Source organism: Melanerpes formicivorus, unplaced genomic scaffold, assembly GCF_026170545.1.
Source record: "Melanerpes formicivorus ecotype bairdi unplaced genomic scaffold, bMelFor1.0.p_v2 SCAF_86, whole genome shotgun sequence".
Lineage (NCBI taxonomy): Eukaryota > Metazoa > Chordata > Aves > Piciformes > Picidae > Melanerpes > Melanerpes formicivorus.
In genome coordinates this window covers 2,804,762-2,827,144 of record NW_027142438.1, presented here as the reverse complement: position 1 = coordinate 2,827,144, position 22,383 = coordinate 2,804,762, and the positions used below count along the sequence as shown (strand labels likewise).

At 48.9% G+C, this 22,383-nt stretch overlaps 1 protein-coding gene across 1 annotated transcript; it reads right to left on the bottom strand.

The window, feature by feature from the left end:
• Nucleotides 1-297: 297 nt before the first annotated feature.
• On the bottom strand, nucleotides 298-5,346 carry LOC137454851 (uncharacterized). Its single transcript, XM_068165205.1, has 3 exons — nucleotides 4,921-5,346; nucleotides 1,110-3,693; nucleotides 298-446 (listed from the first exon to the last, which is right to left on the bottom strand). The coding sequence occupies exons 1-3, from the start codon at nucleotides 5,344-5,346 to the stop codon at nucleotides 298-300; spliced, it is 3,159 nt and encodes a 1,052-aa protein (XP_068021306.1).
• Nucleotides 5,347-22,383: the final 17,037 nt, after the last annotated feature.

Here is a 22,383-nt window from a genome sequence, read left to right as displayed (position 1 = left end):
GAATTGTTAATACTAGCTGCCTTGTTTTTCCTTCCACTGGGTCAAGCTCTCGACACCCAATTTGGATTTGGTCTCCCTTGTATGATACCATGGAGGGCTGATGCCATACTTTACTCATGTATGGCTGATTGTTACGTAAGGCATAAACCTCGAAATAGGGTCCCTTCTCTCCCCTCTCCGGGTGGATACACTGGTGTGCATGAGACCATGGGTCTATTGGGGCAGAGCCTTGGGGAAGAGCTATACTTATCGAGAGTCCAATGATCAGAGTTGTAAAGGTTTGAGGTGGAGTCAGGATCATGACGTCTGCTCCTCTTGTTTGTTCTCCGGAGCTTTCTTGACTCGTGAATAATGGATCCACGTAGGTCGCTCCTTGATCCGAACCGCGGTGAAGGTAGTCAGCAGCACTTGGAAAGGTCCTTCCCACTTCTCTTGTAGGGGTTTCACTAAAAGATTCTTAACATACACCCAATCACCGGGATTAAACGGATGCAATTTGCAATCAGGTTGTTTAGGTTGGTGCTCTATCACCACAGTAGCATTTCTGTCGAATTGTTTTCCCACCGTAATTACATAATCATAAATATACTGATCACCGATTTGGCCTATAGCGTCCCCATTCACGACTTGCATAGCATAAGGTCTACCATACAAAATTTCAAATGGGCTTAACTTTTCTTTTGATCTTGGTTTGACTCTCAGCCTCAGTAGAGCAATAGGCAGAGCTTGATACCACTGCAAATTAGTCTCCTGACATATTTTGGCAATTTGCTGTTTAATAAGATGATTCATCTTTTCCACTTGCCCACTGGCCTGTGGACGGTAAGGCGTGTGTAATTGCCATTTGATTTGTAATGCTTTGCTTATTGCTCTCACTGCTTTTGCACAGAAATGTGTACCCCTATCCGAAGAAATGCTCTTCGGTACCCCAAACCGTGGAATAATTTCATTCAACAGTACTTTAGTTACTTCTCTTTCCTTATTTGTCCTGCAAGGGAATGCTTCAGGCCACCCAGAAAATGTATCAGTTAATACCAACAAATACCGAAACCCCCCTTTTCTTGGGAGTTCAGAAAAATCAATTTGCCATACTTCACCTGGGAATTTACCTCGATTTATGGCTCCTTGGTGTACCTTGGTTCCCGTATTCGGGTTGTTTTTCAGACACCGCTCACACTGGGATGTAACGTGTTTTATAGTAGTAAATAATTTCGGTCCTGCTATCCTGGTTTGCAAATATTGGTAAAGCGGATCTAGACCCCAATGGGCCTTCTCATGTTCTGCCTTTACAAACTGCCACATCACGTTTCCTGGTATTACTAACTGTCCTGTTTCCAATTGACCCCAACCATTTTCTAATATTTTGCCTTTATTTCTTCGTATCCATCTATGATCTGATTCCTGGTAATCTGGCTGGATGTTGGTATCCAGCTCTCCTGGTATTAGGGCCGTTATTTTCACTTCCCTAGTCCTCGTGGCAGCCAATTTAGCTTCTGTATCTGCCTTCCTGTTTCCTATTTCTGGAATAGTGTTACCTTTCAAATGTCCCTTACAATGCATTATGGCCACTTGTGCTGGGAGTTGGACCGCCTCTAGCAATCGCAGAACCTCCTCTGCATGTTTGACCGTTTTTCCTTGTGTAGTCAACAGTCCTCTTTCTTTCCAAATGGCTCCATGAGCATGTACAATGGAAAAGGCATATTTAGAGTCTGTCCACATATTAATTTGCATGTTCTCCGCCAATTCCAGGGCTCGAGTCAGAGCTATCAGCTCTGCCTTTTGAGCTGAGGTCCCTGCAGGCAAGGGGTTCGACTCAATTACCCTTTCTGTAGTAGTGACTGCATAGCCAGCCATTCTTACTCCTCGCTTCACGAAGATGCTGCCATCTGAGAACCAGTTATCCGCATCTTCGAACGGCTCTTCTTTGAGATCCGGGCGACTGGAGTAGACTGCTTCAATTGTTTCCAGGCAGTCGTGTTCGATGGGTTCTGCTGGGTCTCTTCCTTCTAGAAATGAAGCTGGGTTCACAATGTTAGTTACCTGAATGGTTATGTCATCTGATTCAGCCAGGATGGCCTGGTATTTTAGGAATCTGGAAGGCGACAGCCAATGGTTGCCTTTCTGTTCCAGCACAGCTGACACAGTGTGAGACACTAACACAGTCATCTTTTGACCCAACGTGAGCTTCCTGGCCTCTTCTATGTTAATTATTACTGCGGCCACTGCCCTCAGACAGCCTGGCCATCCTTTACTTACTTCATCCAATCGCTTGGAGAAGTAGGCCACAGCTCTCTTGTGTGGTCCCAATTGCTGTGCTAGGACTCCTAGGGCCATCCCTTGTCGCTCATGGGAGAACAGCCAGAATGGTTTTGATACATCTGGGAGACCTAAGGCTGGTGCTCTCATTAGCTCCAGCTTCAACTTCTTGAAGGCCCCTTCTGCCTCGGGAGTCCAAACTAGGATGTTCTTAGTTTCCTTCAACAAATCATACAGTGGTTTAGCGAGTATCCCGTACTGGTAGATCCATAGCCGACACCACCCTGTCATCCCCAGAAAGGTGCGCAGATCTCTCACCGTCTCTGGTTTAGGTATCTGGCAGATGGCCTCTTTCCTAGCTGCTCCCAGGGATCGCTGTCCTCTGGAGACTTCGTATCCCAGGTACACCACCTCTTTTTGCACCAGCTGTGCTTTCTGTTGAGAAACTCGATATCCACTTAAACCCAGGAAATTTAACAAGGAAATAGTCCATTCAATGCATTCTTCCTCTGTCATTGTTGCTATTAGGAGGTCGTCTACGTACTGCAGAAGGGTGCCATCTCCCAGCGGCCTTTCCCACTGTTCTAATTCTTTGGCTAACTGGTTCCCAAAAATCGTGGGGGAATTGCACCATCCTTGGGGCAATACCGTCCAGGTAAGTTGAGTCTTTCTTCCTCTATCTACAGATTCCCACTCAAAGGCAAAAATCTTTTGACTCTCGGGAGCTAAGGGAAGGCAGAAGAATGCGTCTTTTAAATCTAATACGGTGAACCAGGCCAAATTATCCTTCAGTCTAGTTAAAAGTGTGTATGGATTAGCAACTACCGGATGTAATGTCTTGGTTATTTCGTTTACTGCTCTCAGATCCTGAACTAGTCTATAGGCTCCATTAGGTTTCTTTACTGGCAGGATTGGTGTATTAAAATCTGATTCGCATTCTACCAATAACCCCAGTTCCAAAAACCTTTTGATTATGGGCTCGATCCCCTTCCTGTCTTCTATCCTCAGAGGGTATTGTTTTCTTATCACCGGTTTTGCCCCAACTTTAAGTTCAACAACAATCGGTACTGCTTGTTTTGATTTTCCAGGTATATCAGTAGCCCACACTAATGGGTACGTCTTGTTCAGGATTCGCTCGAAATTGTGATTCTCAGGTTTAGGTTCCACACAACTGATCATTAGGCTTAGAGCTGTAATCAGTTGTTCCTCATTTACTTGTAATTCCAATTTGTCTTTGTTGAACTTTATTATGGCTCCCAAGTTCTCCAATAGGTCTCTCCCCAATAAGGGCTTTGGTGAATTTGGTAAATACAGGAACTGATGAATTCCCATTTGTTTCCCAATTTTGTATTTAATGGGTTTCAAAAAGTAAGCCTTTTCTGGTTGGCCTGTTGCTCCCACAACTTGTACAAATTCATCACTTTTAGGTACCAATTCCTGATTTAAAACCGAAAAAGTTGCTCCCGTATCAATCAAAAAGTTCAATTCCTTTTTACCTTCCCCTAGCTCCATTTTAACCAGTGGGTCTGCTAGGGTATGGCCCACCGGTCCTCCTCATTCACTATCCTGATGTGTGGTGGTAGTAGTAGTGGCCATTAGCCTTTCCCTTCGTTGGGGGCATTCTCGCTTCCAGTGTCCCATCTGTAGGCAGTGTGCACATTGATTCGTCCCTATCCTAGCTGGGTGGGGTTGGAGCCTCCCTCCCCTTCCTGCTGGGTTGCCTCTACCTCTTCCCCTGGTTCCAGGTTCCGAGTAACCTGTCTTCTGAGCTGCCACTGCTACAGCCACTACTCGCGCTATCCTCCTGTCCTCCTTTTTCTTCTCCTCAATCTCTCTATTATTGTATACTTTCCATGCCTCATTCAGCAGTGTCTCTAGGTTTTTATTTGCTGGATGCTCAAGTTTTTGTAATTTCTTCCTGATGTCTGGGTTACTCTGTCCCATCATCAACCCTAACAAGTGCTGTTTCCCTTCTTCTGTTGCTGGGTCCAGGGGTGTGTATTGTCTCATCGCTGCCCTAAGTCTATCCAAAAACTCTGATGGGGTCTCATCCTTTCCCTGCCTGATGTCATATAGCATTGACCAATTGATAGCCTTAGGGATCGCATTCCGCAAGCCCATCGCTATCAGTTTTCTATACTGCACTAGCTGTTGATAGTGTTCGGCATTGCCCGGGTCCCATTCTGGTTTACTGCTGGGAAAATTATCTTCTAGTCTTCCTGATAATACTTGAGCATGTCGTTTTCCTGTTTCCAATACGAGTTCCCTTTCTGTATCTGTCAACTCTGACAGCATCACTTCTATATCCTCCCAATCAATATCTAAATTCTTTGCCATTAATTCAAACCTCTTCGCTACTCCCTCAGGATTTCTCCTGAAATTCCTTGCCTCATCCCTCCAACTGTTCAAATCATTTGTCGAGAACGGCACCTTTACTCTAGTCTTTTCCCCTAACGTTGGTACAACTTGTCGGAGAGGAGCTATCGTATGGTTCCCTTCCTCTCTTTGCTTTGCTTCCCCCCATGCCACAGATCTGGTATAATACGAGTGACCGATCCCTTCCCCGGGATCTCCTTCCTGTGCCTCAATGTCTCCCCTATTCTTTCTCTTCTCTTTCCTCTTCCCCCCCTCCTGTTCTTCATTTTCCCCTCCTATCTCTATTACACAATCCATCCGATTCTCGTCCTGCGTCTGTCGCCCTTTTTGTATCTGCCGGCTCCTATCCTGTCCCGGGCTGCTGTCCCTCTCATCCTCTGCTCCCCTCCCATTTCTCTCATCCTTTATCCGAATTACTATATTAAGTTGTTCTCTGCCCCCCTTTTTGCATGTCTCGTTATCATCCTTCTCACTATATCTCAATTCAGAGACATCGCCTCTCAGTTTAGAGACGCCACTTCCCAGTGAGTTACTTTTGTCCCCAGTCCTTGGTGTGCTGGTTTCCATTCTACAAACGTCTCCACTTCTGGATGTGTTGTTATCCCCATATGGACTGAACTCGGGCAGGCTACGTGTCTCCCTTCGGCTCTCTGCTCCTGACGGACTGCCTTCCTCCCTTTCGACTTCTAGTCTGGGTGGGCTGTCAGCATCCATGTAGCTCCCCGACCCCTGTGGACTATCTAGTCCCTGAGGGCTGCTTTTCCTCTCGTCAATCCCCGATTTTAATGGACTACCCTCCTCCCAACTGTTGTCTAACTTCTGAGGGCTGTGCCCAAACTTAGATTTCCACCATCGCTCCAGTTCCTTTAATGGGCTAGGATCCCCTTGTTCCTCTTTTGGCCTGGGAAGAGGCCCTTCCCACCCTGGAGCGAATGGATGGTATTCCCTCAGGCTTATTTCGCTCTCCTTTCCACTATCTCTTCTTGTTAGCTTGAGACACTGCTGTCCAATACTACATGCATCACAGCAACGTTCCTTAGGCTTTGGACCCTTCTTATCCCTTTCCAGGGCTAGTACTAGGGGATCCTGAGGGGCTACATTAATTCCGCACTCTCTTTACCACTCAGGTTTATTCCTTAGAGTGAAGAACATGTCTGCGTACATCACCTCATCCCATTTATTGAGCCGGCAGAGGAAGAGCATTAGTTGTAAAATAGTGTTATAATTAGTTGTTCCCTCCGGTGGCCATTTCTCATTGTCATCTAACTTATACAATGGCCACCACTGTGTACAATATTTAAGGAGTGTCTTTTTACTTATGCTTCCCCCTGGAATCCCTCCCAAGTCCTTCCAGTGCTTTAGGATACATCCTAAGGGGGTTTTCATATTTACGTCCTTACTCTGTCGCCCTCCCATGGCTGTTCCCTGTATCTGCGTTCTCTGTTTAACCGGAATAGTCTCTTTCTCCCGCAAGCACTATATGCCAATATATTTTAACTCTTCATACACACAATTTCCAATCGCTTTGTCCGTTTCCGACCTGGCTTCTCGCGAAGAACAGGAAATGCGGATCAGGACTCCTTCTCGCTTCGCAGCGATGCTGCGTCTCATTCACTCACACTCCCACGCATTCATCCAAACTGTCCTACCTTTCCGGTCTATCAGAGTACACTGCTTTACCACGAGATGTCGCTGGCCAACCGTATAGTACCGATACTAGTCAGCTTCGGGCTGTCACACACCCGTAAAACAGCTGTAAACCAAGGTACGGTTTGCAGATGATATCACAATAAATTCTTACACACAAAAAAGATTACAGTTAACACAAAATACCGAGTCCTTATCCCGAAATTCAAACTTGCGTCTTACTAAATTATGAGATTCTTGCAGACAACATAACAATGTTAGACAAAAGTATAACACAAATGTATCTTCTCAGAAGCAAAGCAACAACATTAAGATGAAAGAGAAACATACACCCGATTAACAAACACCCCGATTTCCAGTGGGGACTCGAACCCCGATTTCCAGTGGGGACTCGAACCCCGATATACGGGACTTTGCCAAGGCGTCCCCGGGCTTTCCCATCAGGTGACCACGTCTGGTCCCCGTTCCCCAGTCAAAGCACTTTATCCCGAAATCAATAAACAATTAAAATACCTCTTGATTGGAGCAGGAGATGCAGGTATCCCTTCGTCCACCAACGAGCGCTGGTCCGGGGGGGGTCTCTTCTGACAAAAAGTCGTCAGGGGCGCCCAGAGGGTCCCAGCCCCGGACCCGGCTCGGGAGGACCCCTTAAGGCCTGGATCTCCTGTCTGGTCCCATCTGGGTCGCCAGAAAATGATGCCGAATTTTGCCCCAAAAGGCGAGAATAACTGCCTAAGAGACTCAGTTTAAGTCAGATAGACAGGAGGTATTTTTATTGGCAACGCGTTGGAGAAATCACTAAATGGATTTCTCCCTTTCCCGTAACAAAAGCATGTCTTTTATACAGTTTTGGATGTAGTATTACATCAGATCATATACATAATCATATCTTTGCATACATATTCATATGGGGCGTGGTGTAGGCGGAGCGTGGGCGGGGACATCTCTTTTTGAGGATCTTCTTGGTGGTCATTCCGGTGGCCTTCATCATGGGCAGGGGTCTCCTGATGAGTCTTCCTCCTTAAACTTTTGAACTCCTTTCCTAATTTGGTCAATTCCCGGTGTGCCTGGCTTGGTTCCGCTGACTTGACAAGGCTCTTAGGGTCAGTTTGACCTTGTTGGCTATGAATCATGCTTGCCCTAACAGTTCTTATCAGTCTTTATTCCTTATCTCCTTTTTCTGTCACAGTGTCCCATGCCTTAGCCGATTTATTGCTCTATCTGGTTTATGCTTTCTTCAACTGCTTCACATTCTATGTTTTAACCCATTATTTCTCGAAAGCTATCTGTTTTGGGGCTTCAGGAGGCTCCTCCCAACCCTCCTGGGATGCTATAACATTCCCATTTAGTGATTCCATGCTGCATATCCACCTGCTGTGGGTCCCTGTGTCAAGATGATGATGCCCTCAGGTGGAGCCCAAGCTTACTGCTGGCTTGTGGAGGGACCTGTGGACCCTTGAGTGGAAGAAGGCAGAGGGTGGAAGGCTGACTTCGCTCTCCTCCTTTCCTTCTGTTGTATCTCTACTGCAGGAGAGAGGATAAATCTTTGTGATGGAAAGTGGCCCAGCAGAAAAGGACTTGAAGGTGCTGGTTCAGAGCTATCTGAATGTGAGCCAGCAGTGTGCCCAGGTGACCAAGAAGGCCACCAGCAGCCTGGCCTGGAGCAGCGGTGGTGTGGGCAGCAGGAGCAGGGCAGGCATTGTGCCCCTGGATCAGCACTGGTGAGGCCACAGCTTGACTGCTGGGTTCAGTTTTGGGCTCCTCACTCCAAGAAGGACATTGAGGAGCTAGAGCAGGTCCAGAGAAGGGCAACAGAGCTGGGGAAGGGTCTGGAGAAGAGGGCTGGGGAGGAGCAGCTGAGGGAGCTGGGGGTGTTCAGTCTGGAGGAGGCTGAGGGAGACCTCATTGCTCTCTGAAGCTCCATGAGAGGAAGTTGGAGCCAAGTGAGGGTTGGGCTCTGCTCCCTAGTCTCAGGGGCTAGCAGGAGAGGCAATGGCCTGGAGTGTGCCAGGGGAGGGCTAGGTTGGAGAGGAGGAAAAATGTCTTTGGTGCAGGAGTGGTCAGGGACTGGCAGAGGCTGCCCAGGGAGGTGGTGGAGTCCCCATGCCTGGAGGTGTTCCAGAACTTGGGGCCAGGGTTTGGTGGCCATGGGGGGGTTGGTTGCTGGTTGGACTCAATCTTGGAGGTCTTTTCCAAGCCAAATTATCTTATGATTCTCTTCATGTAGTGAAGCTGAGTCTCAGTCTCCTTTTCTCCCTAGAAAGGTGTATCCAGACTCTTGCAGTTGGAGATACTTTGTTGGACACTTTCAGCTGCATGTCTCTGCTTCAGCTGAGCTGCAGAGCCTGGGTGGGCAGGAGGCAGGCATGCTGCTGGCTGCTTGTCCTTGGGCTGCTGCGTGGAGGGCCAGCATCCTCCTGATGCTTTCTGTTGCTCATAAACCCCTGTCGGATCAGCAGGACATCCACCACAGAGCTCATCAGAGCTGCTGTGTGGGGAGAGCAGGCTGATGTTTCACATTCCATGTGCTAATGGGGAAGGGATGTCATGCCTGGAAAACTGAGCTGGGACTTGGGGTTGGAGAAGCATGGAGCACTGCAGCAGTGTCCACAGGCTAACTCGCCAGGGATTCCTCCAAAGTCTTCCCTCTTGCAGCTCCTCTACTTACACCCAAGCTCTGCAAATGAGGGCTGGGGAGGAGCAGCTGAGGGAGCTGGGGGTGTTGAGTGGGGAGGAGGCTAAGGGAGACCTCGCTGCTCTCTGCAGCTCCCTGAGAGGAGGCTGCAGCCAGGGGTGGGTTGGACACTTCTCCCTAGTCAGAAGTAATAGGATGAGAGGAAATGGCCTCCAATTGCACCAGGGGAGGTTTAGTTTGGAGATGAGAAGAAACTTGTTGATTGGAAGGGTTCTCAAGCCTCACAGGCTGCCCAGGGAGGTGGCTGAATCCCCATCCCTGGAGGTGTTTCCCAGAGGCAGAGCTGTGGTGCTGAGGGCCATGGCTCAGCCCCAGCCATGGCAGAGTTGGAGAAGGGTTGGTCTGGATGAGCTTCAGTGGCTTTGCCAAGTGAAATGATTCACTGATTCTATTGCATCCAAGCCTTCATGGCCAGGTCCTGCTCAGGACAGCTCCTGTTTTAGCCACCTCTGTGCTGTGGTTCATGCTCTGTATGGACACACAGGGATGCTCCTGCCTCTGAGCTCAGCCATTTCCCATGCTGCTCTAACATCCACAGTAGCTCCCTGAGCCCTCTTTCTTGCTTCCTGTTCAGCTGGGGTTTGGTTTTGGGAACTGCCACCCACCTCCCCCTGCAGCTGAAGCCAAGGGAGAGAATTTTGCAGTCCTCATAGAGCTTCATGGATAGATACAAATAATCATGGAATGTTCTAGCGTGTTGGTTAGCCTCGGCTTTCCATCCTGTTCACATCCTTGATGCTGTATGCTCTGCAGGATCAGTGTTGCCCCTGCTGATACATTCAGGGGCTGCTTTTTGATGTCAGCTCTCCCTGGGTGATTCACCCCTCTGGGCTCCCCAGCAGTTGGTTTGCTCAAGGTGTTATAGCTGTTGTTATCATTGAGAGGAACACAGAGGTCATGGCTGATGCAGATAACAAACCAGACACTGTTCAAAGCCCCTGTAATGGGTGTCAAGGTCCTGAGACATTAAATGTCTCGGTCCAGAGACACAGTTCTTTTAAATATTCCCGTGTTGTGAAATTAGAGGCACAAACGAGGCCAAAGTATCAACAGCTAGACTATTTATTACATAAATAAAGTGGACATAAGAAAGGGAGAGGGAGAAAATAGAGAGGGAGAGAGAGAAGAGAGAGAGAAGAGGAAAGGAATTATATTACCACACCCCTCATCCCCCCCAAGACAGTTAAAGTCTGTGGAGGAAAGGTGCTGCAGGAGATGTTGGGCTTGTAGAGAAACGGTGCTGAGGCTTTGCTGGGCAGCCTGGGTCTGTAGAGAAAGGGTGCTGAGGCTTTGGCTTGAGCTGTAGTCCTCTGGGGAGATGTTGGGTTGGTACAGGAACGGTGCTGAGGCTCCTCTGGGCAGCCTGGGTCTGTAGAAAAAGGGTGCTGAGGCTTTGGCTGGAGCTGTGGTCCTCTGGGCAGCTTCTTTTCTCCGGAGCAGCATTGTCCCGGCTTCCCTTCTCAGTGGCATGGTTCGCCTCCTGTGTTTTCCTTCATCTCCGTTTTTCTCCCCGTTTTTCTCCTCTGTTTCTCTCTTCTGTTTCTCTCTACAAACCAGTAGTTCCTCAAGTCTTTTATACAGTTTTTAGTCCTTAGGTATGTATTCAAATATTGTCCCTCAGGAATTCCAGGGGCAGGAAATAATCCAGGTATCATTTCCCCAGAAATCTTTCTGTGCACTGCTGTGTGTTTGGGCAAGATTTTTGGATGGAGGGGGGGGGGAAATCTCCGTCTCCCCCGTCTTCATCCAGACAAGACCCCCCACATTCCTTACACAGCAGGAAACAGGTGGTAAAAACCATTGTGTTACCCTGCCCAGGGTACTTGATGGGTGGAGATTATCTTGCCCTAAAGGTATGATGGCTGGGTCCTTGGGTCCATTGTTGTAGTCCCGTGTTATCACGATGCAATCACAAGCTGATTTGCATCCAGGATTGGTAGACAGGATTCTTTCCACCTTCTTTCCAGTGGCTCTACTATCAGTTTATCTTTGTTGACTCACATCAAGAGAGACAAACTTATTAGTCTCTCACAATGGGTTAGGGCAGACCCCCTCCCCATCACGGGCAGAAACAACGACTCAGACTAACGGATTGCAAAAGTGATGGAAAGTTTAAATGGAAAAAAAAAAAACAATTTAAAAACAAACACCAATGAAAGCTTTACAGAGAACCACAAGCACCATGACAAAGAGAGAAATCCCAGAACATGCCCAAGAGCATCCCATCCCCACCTGGGGGTACACCCAAACCCCCCCAGGGCTCTTTCCTCCCCCCCCTCAACCCAGCCTTGGGCCTAGGCAGGCCCAAGGGAGGTGGCTCACGCCATTTTACCTAGGCTGAAGCTGGGGATGAAAGAGGAAGTGAAGACCCCGCATGGGCATTTTATAGGGGAGCAGGGCATTATGGGAAATGGAATACCTGCCTGTGACCACCCCCTGGGCTGGGCCCACCCCTTGGGACCTCCCAGGTGTGGTCTATGCAGTGGCATCCGGGCCAGCACCCAGCCTAAACCACCACACGCCACCCCTTATTCCATACCATAATCCCTGCACCCAGAACATATCATCAAATTAGAACTCTTCTGATGACATGTCTAGCAACAGTCCAGGTCTTCATCTGGGCATCCTTCCACACAGTCTCTCATTCAGGTTCAAGTACCAGTCCATTCCAGTTCTTCTTCCTCATAGGGTGGAACCTTCCAGCGACACAGAGTCATTCTCCTGCAGTGTGAATTCCTTGTGGACTCGTTGGGACATTCTGGTCACCTGGCAATACCTCACAACTTCTCAGCCGAGCCTTAGTCTGCTTTTACAGTTACTCATCAGCTTTTTTCCACCCCTGGGGCAAGCCGGTCGGAGCAACGACCGCTTTTCTCCATCCCTCCAGGGAGCCTCAGCTGACCGCTTCCAGCCGCAGTCCGAAGCTACACAAATGCACATCACAGGTACATCGCAGGTACATCACAGGCACATCGCAGGCACATCGCCGGCACATCACAGGCACATTGCCCCCCCACTGGGCGTACCGAGGCATCACCGCATCCGATTCACAGCCCTCCCCCGGTAGAGGGGGCGGCTGCAGCACAACTCGCTGAGAAGAGAGGAGGCAGAGCCAGGTGCTCGGCGCCATTCTCGGAGCATGTCCGAAAACACCAGGGAAAGATTTACAGCTGCCGCCGCCGCTTGAACACAGGCGGCCCGGCCCCCGCCATCTCTGTTGCCGCGATGCAGAGTCCAAGTCACCTCCACCCCCTCGAGTTTCGGAAGCCGTCGCTTGCCCACTCACCGCGGGAGGCTGTCCCCCGCAGCGGCCGTGGGCCGACCCCGCTCTGCTTGCCACTGCCCCCTCCTCCGCTCCCTGCCGCTCGTCACTCTGCTGACAACAAGGAGGAGAAAGCAGGTCTCGCCTTCTTAGACTACCGGAGCATTCTTAAGCCGCCCTGGGCAGAGGTCACAGAAAAGAGCCACCCCTCGCTGTTCCCAAGCAACAGGGGGAACTTCCATGCCATCAGCCATGCACCAGGTGTCCTTCTGCAGTCCACAGGACAGTTCACACAGTCGCCCCGGCAACAAAACTGGAGCCCTAACTTCCAATCCCCAAACCGACACCCAGAACTAAATTTAAACTCTCCATCTGGCACTTGAGACGCAGGGTAGTGGGGGCAACTCATGTATAAGGTGTGAGCAGGTTGACTATCTGCTTAATATGGTGGCCAGACTGAGGGATAAGTTTGCTAGCCTTAGAAATGTAAGGAAATGTAGGAAAGAGATGAACCAGAGGAGGAAGGAGATGGACCAAAGGAGGAAAGAGGTGAATCAGAAGAGGAAAGAGTTGAAAGGGAGTAAGCAGGCTCTGTAGGCTCCCCCAGCAGAGGCTGGTTATTCAAAAAGCAGAGGGGAATGGACGCAGGTTACTCTCAAAAGACGCAAAGTTAAACCTCCTTGCCTCCCCTCACCTTCCCTGCTGCTCTTGGAAAACAGATATGGAGCACTGGAAATTGAGGGTGAGGTGGTCCTGATGCCGGAGGACACACCATCTGGGGTTCTCCCTAAGGCTAAGCAGCCTAAGGCAAAGCAGCCTAAGGTAAAGCAGCCTAAGGTCAAACAGTCTTCCGCAGGCATCAGGACGTGTTCCCTCAAAAAAAAGAGGAGGGTAATTGTTATTGGTGATTCCCTTCTGAGGGGAATGGAGGGCCCTATATGTCAGCCTGACCCATCTCATAGGGAACTCTGTTGTCTGCCAGGAGCCCAAGTTAATGATGTTACCAGTAGGCTGCCTAGACTGGTGCAGCCCTCTGACTACTACCCTTTACTAGTTATGCAGTTAGGGAATGATGATGTTGCAACCAGAACTCCCAGGGCTATCAAAGATGACTTCAGGGCCCTGGGAGACCTGGTTGAGGGGTCAGGGGCACAAATAATTTTTTCATCAATACCCTTAACTGCAGGAGGGAATACAGTAAGGAACAGGTCAGCAGCTATAGTCAACAAGTGGCTTAGAGGCTGGTGCAGTCAAAAGAATTTTGTTTTTTTTGATATTGGGAAACTTTCTACTGCACCAGGCCAGCTGGCAACACATGGAGTACATCTGTCCCAGAGAAGGGGAAAGATCACTGTACATGAGAACGGACTGTCCCCCAAAGATAAAAAGATCCTGGGTAGGGAATTGGCAGGTCTCATCGACAGGGCTTTAAATTAGTTTCGAAGGGGGAAGGGGCTGAAAATGGTCCTCTCAGACAAGAGTCTGGGGGCGACAAGCTAGAGTCGGAGGTGAAACCAGCAGCCCAGCTGAAGTGCATGTACACTAATGCACGAAGCATGGGTAACAAACAGGAGGAGCTGGAAGCCTTGATGCAGCAGGAAAATTATGATGTAGTTGCCATCACAGAGACGTGGTGGGACGACTCACATGACTGGAGCGCTGCAATTGACGGTTACAAGCTCTTCAGGAGAGACAGGCAAGGAAGAAGGGGTGGAGGGGTGGCCCTTTACATCAGGAAGGCACTAGATGCCATTGAGATGGAGATTAGGGACGATCGGGTTGAATGCTTGTGGATAAGAATTAGAGGGAAGACCAGCAGGGCAGACACCCTGGTTGGAGTCTGTTATAGACCACCCAACCAGGAGGAAGATGTTGACGAAGCATTCTATAGTCAGCTTAGGGCTGTCTCAAGATCTCTGGACCTTGTTCTCATGGGCGACTTCAACCTGCCTGACATCTGCTGGGAACTCAACACGGCAGAGAGGAGACAGTCTAGAAGGTTCTTAGAATGCATGGAGGACAGCTTCTTATCCCAGGTGCTGCGAGAGTCTACCAGGGGCAAGGCTATGCTTGACCTCCTCTTCACCAACAGGGCAGGACTGGTGGGCGATGTGGTGGTTGGAGGGTGTTTGGGGTCCAGTGACCACGAGATAATTGAATTCTCGGTTTTTGGTCAAGCCAAGAGGGGCGGCAAGAAGACCTCCACTCTGGACTTCCGGAGGGCAGACTTCGCGTTACTCAAGGGACTAATTCAGAGGGTTCCTTGGGATAAAGCCCTTAAAAACAAAGGGGTCCAGGAGAGCTGGACCTACTTCAATGAAGAATTGTTGAAGGCTCAGGGACAGGCTGTGCCAATGTGCCGGAAGATGAGCCGCCGGGGCAGACGGCCAGCCTGGATGGTTCATGAACTTTTAATGGAACTGAGGGAAAAAAAGAGGGTGTATCACCTTTGGAAGCGAGGGGAGGCAACCCACAGAATGTTTAAGGATGTTGCTAGGTCTTGTAGGAAGAGAATTAGGGAGGCAAAAGCACACTTGGAGCTTAAACTGGCCTCTACTGTGAAGGACAACAAAAAGTCCTTCTATAAATACATTAATAGTAAGAGGAAGGGAAAGGACAACCTCCACTCCTTGGTGGATACGGAGGGGAACATTGTAACAAAGGATGAGGAAAAGGCAGAGATACTTAACACCTTCTTTGCCTCAATTTTTACTAGAAGGGCAGAACGTCTTCCAGACAGCTGGCCTGCAGAGCCGGCAGAAGGAGCCAGGGAGCTGCACAGTTTCCCTATGTACCATGAGGAGGTGGTTGGAACTCTCCTTAGCAGCTTGGATCCCCACAAGTCCATGAGACCAGATGGGATTCATCCTAGGGTGCTGAGAGAGCTGGCAGATGAGCTGGCCAAGCCACTCTCCATCATTTTCCAGCAGTCCTGGCTCACTGGCGAGGTCCCAGAGGCCTGGAAGCTGGCCAACGTGATGCCCATCCATAAGAAGGGCCGGTTGGATGAGCCAGGGAATTATAGGCCTGTCAGCCTGACCTCAGTGCCAGGCAAGATCATGGAACAGGTCATCCTGAGTGCAATAACACAGCACTTACAGGATGGCCAAGGGATCAGGCCTAGCCAGCATGGATTTCGGAAGGGCAGGTCCTGCCTGACCAACCTGATCTCCTTCTATGATCAGGTGACCCGCCTGGTGGATGTGGGGAGACCTGTTGATGTAGTCTACCTGGACCTCAGCAAGGCCTTTGACACCGTCCCCCATAGCAAACTGCTGGCCAAGCTGTCAGCCTATGGCTTGGACGGGAGCACACTGCGATGGGTTAGGAACTGGCTGGATGGCTGAGCCCAGAGTGTGGTGGTGAATGGTGCCACATCCAGCTGGCAGCCAGTCACTAGTGGTGTGCCCCAAGGACCAGTGCTGGGCCCTGTGCTCTTTAACATCTTTATTGATGATCTGGATGAGGGCATTGAGTCCATCATCAGTAAATTTGCTGACGACACCAAGCTGGGAGCAAGAGTTGATCTGCTGGAGGGTAGAGAGGCTCTGCAGAGGGACCTCGACAGGCTGGACAGATGGGCAGAATCCAACAGCATGAGATTTAACACATACAAGTGCCGGGTTCTGCACATTGGCCACAACAACCCCATGCAGTGCTACAGGCTGGGGTCAGAGTGGCTGGAGAGCAGCCAGGCAGAGAGGGACCTGGGGGTACTGGTCGATGGTAGGCTGAACATGAGCCTGCAGTGTGCCCAGGCAGCCAAGAGGGCCAATGGCATCCTGGCCTGCATCAGGAACAGTGTGGCCAGCAGGAGCAGGGAGGTCATTCTGCCCCTGTACACTGCACTGGTTAGGCCGCACCTCGAGTACTGTGTCCAGTTCTGGGCCCCTCAGTTTAGGAAGGATGTTGACTTGCTGGAACGAGTCCAGAGAAGAGCAACAAAGTTGGTGAGGGGTTTGGAACACAAGCCCTATGAGGAGAGACTGAGGGAGCTGGGGTTGCTCAGCCTGGAGAAGAGGAGACTCAGGGGTGACCTTATCACTCTCTACAACTACCTGGAGGGAGGTTGTAGACAGGCGGATGATGGTCTCTTCTCCCAGGCAGCCAGTACCAGAACAAGAGGACACAGTCTCAGGCTGCGCCAGGGGAGGTTCAGATTGGATGTTAGGAAGAAGTTCTATACAGAAAGAGTGATTGCGCTATGGAATGGGTTGCCCAGGGAGGTGGTGGAGTCGCCGTCATTGAAGGTGTTCAGAAGGAGACTTGATGGGGTGCTTGGTGCCATGGGTTAGCTGTTTGGGTGGGTTGGATTGGTTGATGGGTTGGACACGATGATCTTGAAGGTCTCTTCCAACCTGGTTTGGTTTATTCTAATAAAGGTTTATTCTATTCTAATCTTTTGCAATCAATCTGCAGAGTGGGCACAATAGCCAGCCCCATGTTGGTGCGCCAAAAATGTAATGGGTTAGGGCAGACCCCCTCCCCATCATGGGCAGAAACAGCGACTCAGACAAACGGATTGCAAAAGTGATGGAAAGTTTAAATAGAAAAAAAAAACAATTTAAAAACAAACACCAATGAAAGCTTTACAGAGAACCACAAGCACTGTGACAAAGAGAGAGATCCCACAACATGCCCAAGAACATCCCATCCCCACCTGGGGGTACACCCAAACCCCCCTAGGGTTCTTTCCTCCCCCCCACAACCCAGCCTTGGGCCTGGGCAGGCCTAAGGGAGGCGGCTCATGTCATTTTACCTAGGCTGCAGCTGGGGACAAAAGAGGAAGTGAAGACCCCACATGGACATTTTATAGGGGAGCAGGGCATTATGGGAAATGGAATAATTGCCTGTGACCACCCCCTGGGCTGGGCCCACCCCTTGGGACCTCCCAGGTGTGGTCTATGCAGTGGCATCCGGGCCAGCACCCAGCCTAAACCACCACAGCCCCTCTCAGAGCTGTTAATAATCCTTGATCTTCACTGCCTGCTTGCAAACCTGAAGCTGCTGCAGGGGCAGAGTGCTGGGATTTGCAGCTTTGACTGCCAGGCAGGTCTGCTGTAGGACCCAGCTTGGGGTATGAAGGCCACTGGCAGCCTGGGCTGCATCCGAAGCAGTGTGGCCAGCAGAGCAAGAGAGGGGATCCTGCCCCTCTGCTCTGCTCAGACCTCACCTGCAGGGCTGGGTCCAGCTGTGAGGTCTTCAACACAAAGAGGACACAGACCTGATGGAGTGGGTCCAGAGGAGGCTACAGAAAGGATTTGAGGGTTGGAGCACCTCTGCTATTGGGACAGGCTGAGGGAGCTGGGAGTGTTCAGCCTGGAGAATAGAAGACTCCAGGCAGACCTCAGAGCAGCCTTCCAGTACCTGAAGGGGCTCCAGAAGAGCTGGGGAGGGACTTTTGTCAAGGGCTGGGAGTGCCAGGACAAGGGACAATGGCTTGAAACTAGAGCAGGGGAGATTCAGATTGGACATCAGGAAGAAGTTCACTTCCCTGGTCCTGCTGGTCCCCCCATTCCTGGTCCAGGACAGGATGCTGGTGGCAGTTTCAGGCCAGATGGAAAGTTTGGAGGTGATGCTTAAGCCTTGGAAGGGCCTTGCTGGCCTGAGGATCCTCTTGGTACTTGGGCAATGAAGTGAAGATGCTGAGGTCTTCAACACTCTTCTTGGTGAGACACAGGGAGGTGGTGGAAGCCTCATCCCTGGAGATTTTGAAGGCCAGGCTGGATGTGGCTGTGAGCAACCTGCTGTAGTGTGAGGTGTCCCTGGCCATGGCAGGGGGGTTGGAACTGGCTGAGCCTTGAGGTCCCTTCCAACCCTGGCAGTTCTGTGATTCTTCCTTGTAGCTCTCCACAGACTGCATCTTGCATCTGATCTGTCCTGTGCAATCAGGGGAATTATTTAAGTGATTATTTCCCCCCCCCTTAAATTAATTTATGATATGAAAAAGGGGAGAGCAAATTCCTTTGATGTGTGATATCCTAATAACATCCGCGGGGCATTAGCAAGCACAAGGCACATCTGAGTGTCTCTAATTCCCTGGTGGGGTGATTATATCTCATCATATTCACAACCTCCCCCCGGAGCTTCTTTTACTGGTATAAATAAATCAATTATTCAAGTCAAATACTTTGATCATGAGAAGCTGCCAGGGAGTGCTTGCTGGAATGCCTGAGCTCTGCTGAGTCGCCGGGAACGATCTTGCCTCTCAAGAGCTACCAGCACTTAATTTCCATCTGCCTCGGAAATTAGATTAGGAGGCAGCTCCCCTAGTTCCTTCACCCTGGGTAGCGGGGAAGGGAGAACTTCGCAGGGGTGAAATTAGGAGGTATTGATGCCAGCAGATCCTTTTATCCTCGAAGGCTGAGGATGAGCTCCTCTGCTCCCTCTCCGCTGACGCAGGGATCGCAGCTACAGCACCGCCAGCCTGGGCTGCGCCGCTCGGCATTGACTCCTCCTGGCACATCGGGGTGGGGAAGGGGCTTTGAGCGGCAGAGGAGCCAAGTTTTTGTTTTCCTAGGGAATTAATGAAGCGCTAATCGCTCCTTGCGACCCACTCTGTGTGTGTGTGTATGTGCGTGTGTGCGAACCGAGCGGCTCCCGCCCGCATTGTTCCAGAGCTGCTGCTGCTGCCTCACCTTGCGGCGCCGCCGCTGGGATGAGGCAGAGTTCAGCAAGACACAGAGAGATGTCACTAATTGGCAGATAAATTAGGGATGGAATTAGCGGTGGGGAAAAGGCAGCGCTCGTCTGGGGTTGAGCTTGGGAGTAGTTGGTGGGTTTATTTATTTATTTATTTATTTAATGGGGGGGGTGGGGGGAGGGAATCATCTTGCCTTTTGCATCCCCTGCGAGCTGACAGCTTCACGAACTCAGCTTTCTGCTCCCTTCTTTTCTGTCTCAGTTCCTGGCTGCTGGTTTACAGCTTTTGGCCTCTTTAATGAGGAAATGAAATAATATAATAATAGAAATATATAATATAAGTAAATAATAAATAAAGAAGTAAATAAAGTAAATAAGTAAATAAAATAAAAGCAAATAACATTTTAAAAAGCAGTTTAAACAATCAATAAAATAGGTAAAAATTAAATAAAAAGGGGCAAAATCAAGTAAAAAAAATAAAATAAATGAAAGTAATGAAAAAATAAATAAATGAATGTAATAAATTAAAATCGAATAAAATAAGTGGAAATAAAAAATAATCAAAGCTAATAAAGTAAAAAAAAATTAAATCAAAGAAAGGAAATGAAAGTAAAAATTGATGAAATCAAATAAATGGAAATAAAAATTATGAAATCGGATAAAGTGAAAAAAAATGAAAGCCAAGAAAAGAAATGGAAGAAAAAAAAATATGAAATCAAATAAATAAATTGAAATAAAAAACAATCAAAGCAAATAAATAAATGAAAGCAAAAAACTGCAATAAAATAAAGTAAGTGAAAATAAAAAATATCAAATAAATAAACCAAATAAATGAAAGCAAAACCATAAAGTCAAAAAGATAAACAAAATAAACAGAAATAAAATCATCAAATTGAATAAATAAACAAAATTAATGGAAATAAAATCATCAAATCAAATAAAAGAAATGGAAGTAAAATTAAAATAAAATGAAAATAAGTACAAATTAAATCAATTAAAATCAAAATTAAAAGTAAAAGAAACAGAAATGAGAATAAACAGAAGAAAATAAGAGAACAGTTTCTTGCTGGCCATTTAGCTCTCAAATGAACCCCAAGCTGGGGACTTCTGGAAGTTGGGGAAAAAGAAAACATCTCTGAGGGGACTGAATTTACCAGGAGGAAAATAGCTTTAAAGAGATTGGATTCACTAAAAGGAAAACATTTCTAGCAGAGATTGAATTTACAGGAAGGAAAATAGCCCTAAAAGGGCTGAATTAGTGAAGAACCAAAGGAGAAATCTCTAAAGAAACTGAATTAAAAAACTAGAGAGAAAAATCTCTCTGAAGTTCCTGAACTGACAGCAGGGAAAAGATCTCTAAAAATGCTGAATTTTGTCAAAAGGAGAAAAAAAGATCTTGAGTTGCCAAGAAGGAAAATCTTTTTAAAGGAATTGAATCTAAATCAGGGGAAATCAAGAGGCTGGATTCACAGCCTCTGAAAAGAAAATCTCTCTGAAGTGGTTGAAGCCACAGGGAAAGAGGGATAAAAGATACTGAATTTGTTAAAAAGAGGAAAAGAAGGAAGGAAAGAAGAAGAAGAAGAGGAAAAAGAAGAAAAGAAGAAAAAAAAATCTTTAAAGAGATTGAGTTTGGGAAAAGGAAATGATCCCAGGCTCACAGGATGTTAGGGGTTGGAAGGGACCTCAGGAGATCTTCCAGTCCAAGCTCCCTGCCAGAGCAGGACCAGAGGATCCAGCACAGGTCACACAGGAACACATCCAGAAGGGGCTGGGAAGGCTCCAGAGAAGGAGACTCCACAACCTCTCTGGGCAGCCTGCTCCAGGGCTGTGTGAGCCTCACAGTGCAGAAGTTCCTCCTCATGTTGAGGTGGAACCTCCTGTGCTGGAGTTCATATCCATTGCTCCTTGTCCTATCCCAGGGTGTAGCTGAGCAGAGCCTGTCCCCTCCCTCCTGACCCCCAGCCCTCAGATAGACATTGATCAGATCCCTCTCAGCCTTCTCCTCTCCAGGCTAAACAGACCCAGGGCTCTCAGCCTCTCCTCTCCAGGCAGTCTCCAGTCCCTTAAGCATCCTTGGAGCCCTTCCTTGGACTCTCTCCAGCAGATCCTTGTCCCTCCTGAACTGGGGAGCCCAGAGCTGGATGCAATATTCCAGGTGAGGTCTCAGCAGGGCAGAGCAGACTCCTCTGGCCACACTCCTCTGAATGCAGCCCAGGACCCCATTGGCCTTCTTGGTCCCCAGGGCACATTGCTGTCCCATGCAGAACTTGTTGCCCACCAGCACTCCCAGGTCCAGCTCTTCAGCAGGTAATGAATTTACAAAAAAAACCCCAAAACCCAACCCCCCCAAAAAAACAAGCAAACAAAAAAGCAAACCCCAAAGCCAAGCTCCTCAGGACCCTCAGCCATTATCTGCTCTACTGAACCTGCAGGTTCCTCTCCAGCAGCCCTTCAGAGCCAGGCTGGGAGACCCTGGGCTGCTTAGCCTGGAGAAGAGAAGGCTGAGAGGAGACCTTTTCAGTGAGCACAAATACCTCAGGGGTGGGGGGCAAGAGGAACGGGCCAGGCTCTTCTCGGTGTATGTTCTAAGACTTGGGGAGAGAATAGAATAGAATAGAATAGAATAGAATAGAATAGAATAGAATAGAATAGAATAGACCAGGTTGGAAAAGACCTTTGAGATCATCCAGTCCAATCTATCACCCAGCACCATCTGATCAACTCAACCATGGCACCAAGTGCCTCATCCAGGCTCTTCCTAAACACCTCCGGGGATGGTGACTCCACCACCTCCCTGGGCAGCACATCCCAATGGCCAATCTCTCTTGCTGGGAAGAACTTTCTCCTCACATCCAGCCTAAACCTCCCCTGGCACAGCTTGAGACTGTGTCCTCTTGTTCTGGTGCTGGTGCTCCTCAGCTCAAGGGGGACAGGGAGCTATGGAGAGGCTCCAATGGAGCCTACAAAGATGCTGAGGGGCCTGGGCAGCATCTCTGTGAGGAATAGAGGCTGAGAGACCTGGTGCTGTCGAGCCTGGAGAAGAGCAGCCCCAGGGGGATCTGATCAATGCTCAGCAAGAACTAAAGGGTGGAGGCCATGAGGAAGGGGCCAGACTCTTCTCAGGGGTGTCCTGTGACAGGATGTGGAGGGTTAGAGAGAAAGGCCTCAGCCTTCTCCCCCCACAAAGAGAAGAAAAAAAAATAACCACAGCTAGCCAGCTGGAGGAGCAAAAGGGAAATCCTATATTTACAAGCAATTTTTAGGGAATGCAGGATATATACACAATTTACAATATATATACACAGAAATATACAGCAAAGTAAAAAGAACAATAATACAGGAACGAAATTCCCCCCCCCTTCTGGAGGAGGGTTCCCCCCCTGTACCCCCTTCTCTCCCCTTTTTCCCCAAAGAGGGTTAGAAAGAGAGGAAAAGAGCAGTTGTTAATTAAAGCAGTTATAAATTAAAGCAAAGTGTTAGTAGGCCACGCTTATCTGTCCAAGGT

Excerpts from the sequence above, each read along its gene's own strand:
- LOC137454851 (XM_068165205.1), bottom strand. The coding sequence starts at position 5,346 with ATGGATGCTGACAGCCCACCCAGACTAGAAGTCGAAAGGGAGGAAGGC. Across the intron at positions 3,694-4,920 it reads ACGAGAATCGGATGGATTGT|GAATTGGTACCTAAAAGTGA; the intron begins GTAATAGAGATA and ends GTTTTAAATCAG. Across the intron at positions 447-1,109 it reads CCAAGGAGCCATAAATCGAG|TGAAACCCCTACAAGAGAAG; the intron begins GTAAATTCCCAG and ends AGAATCTTTTAG.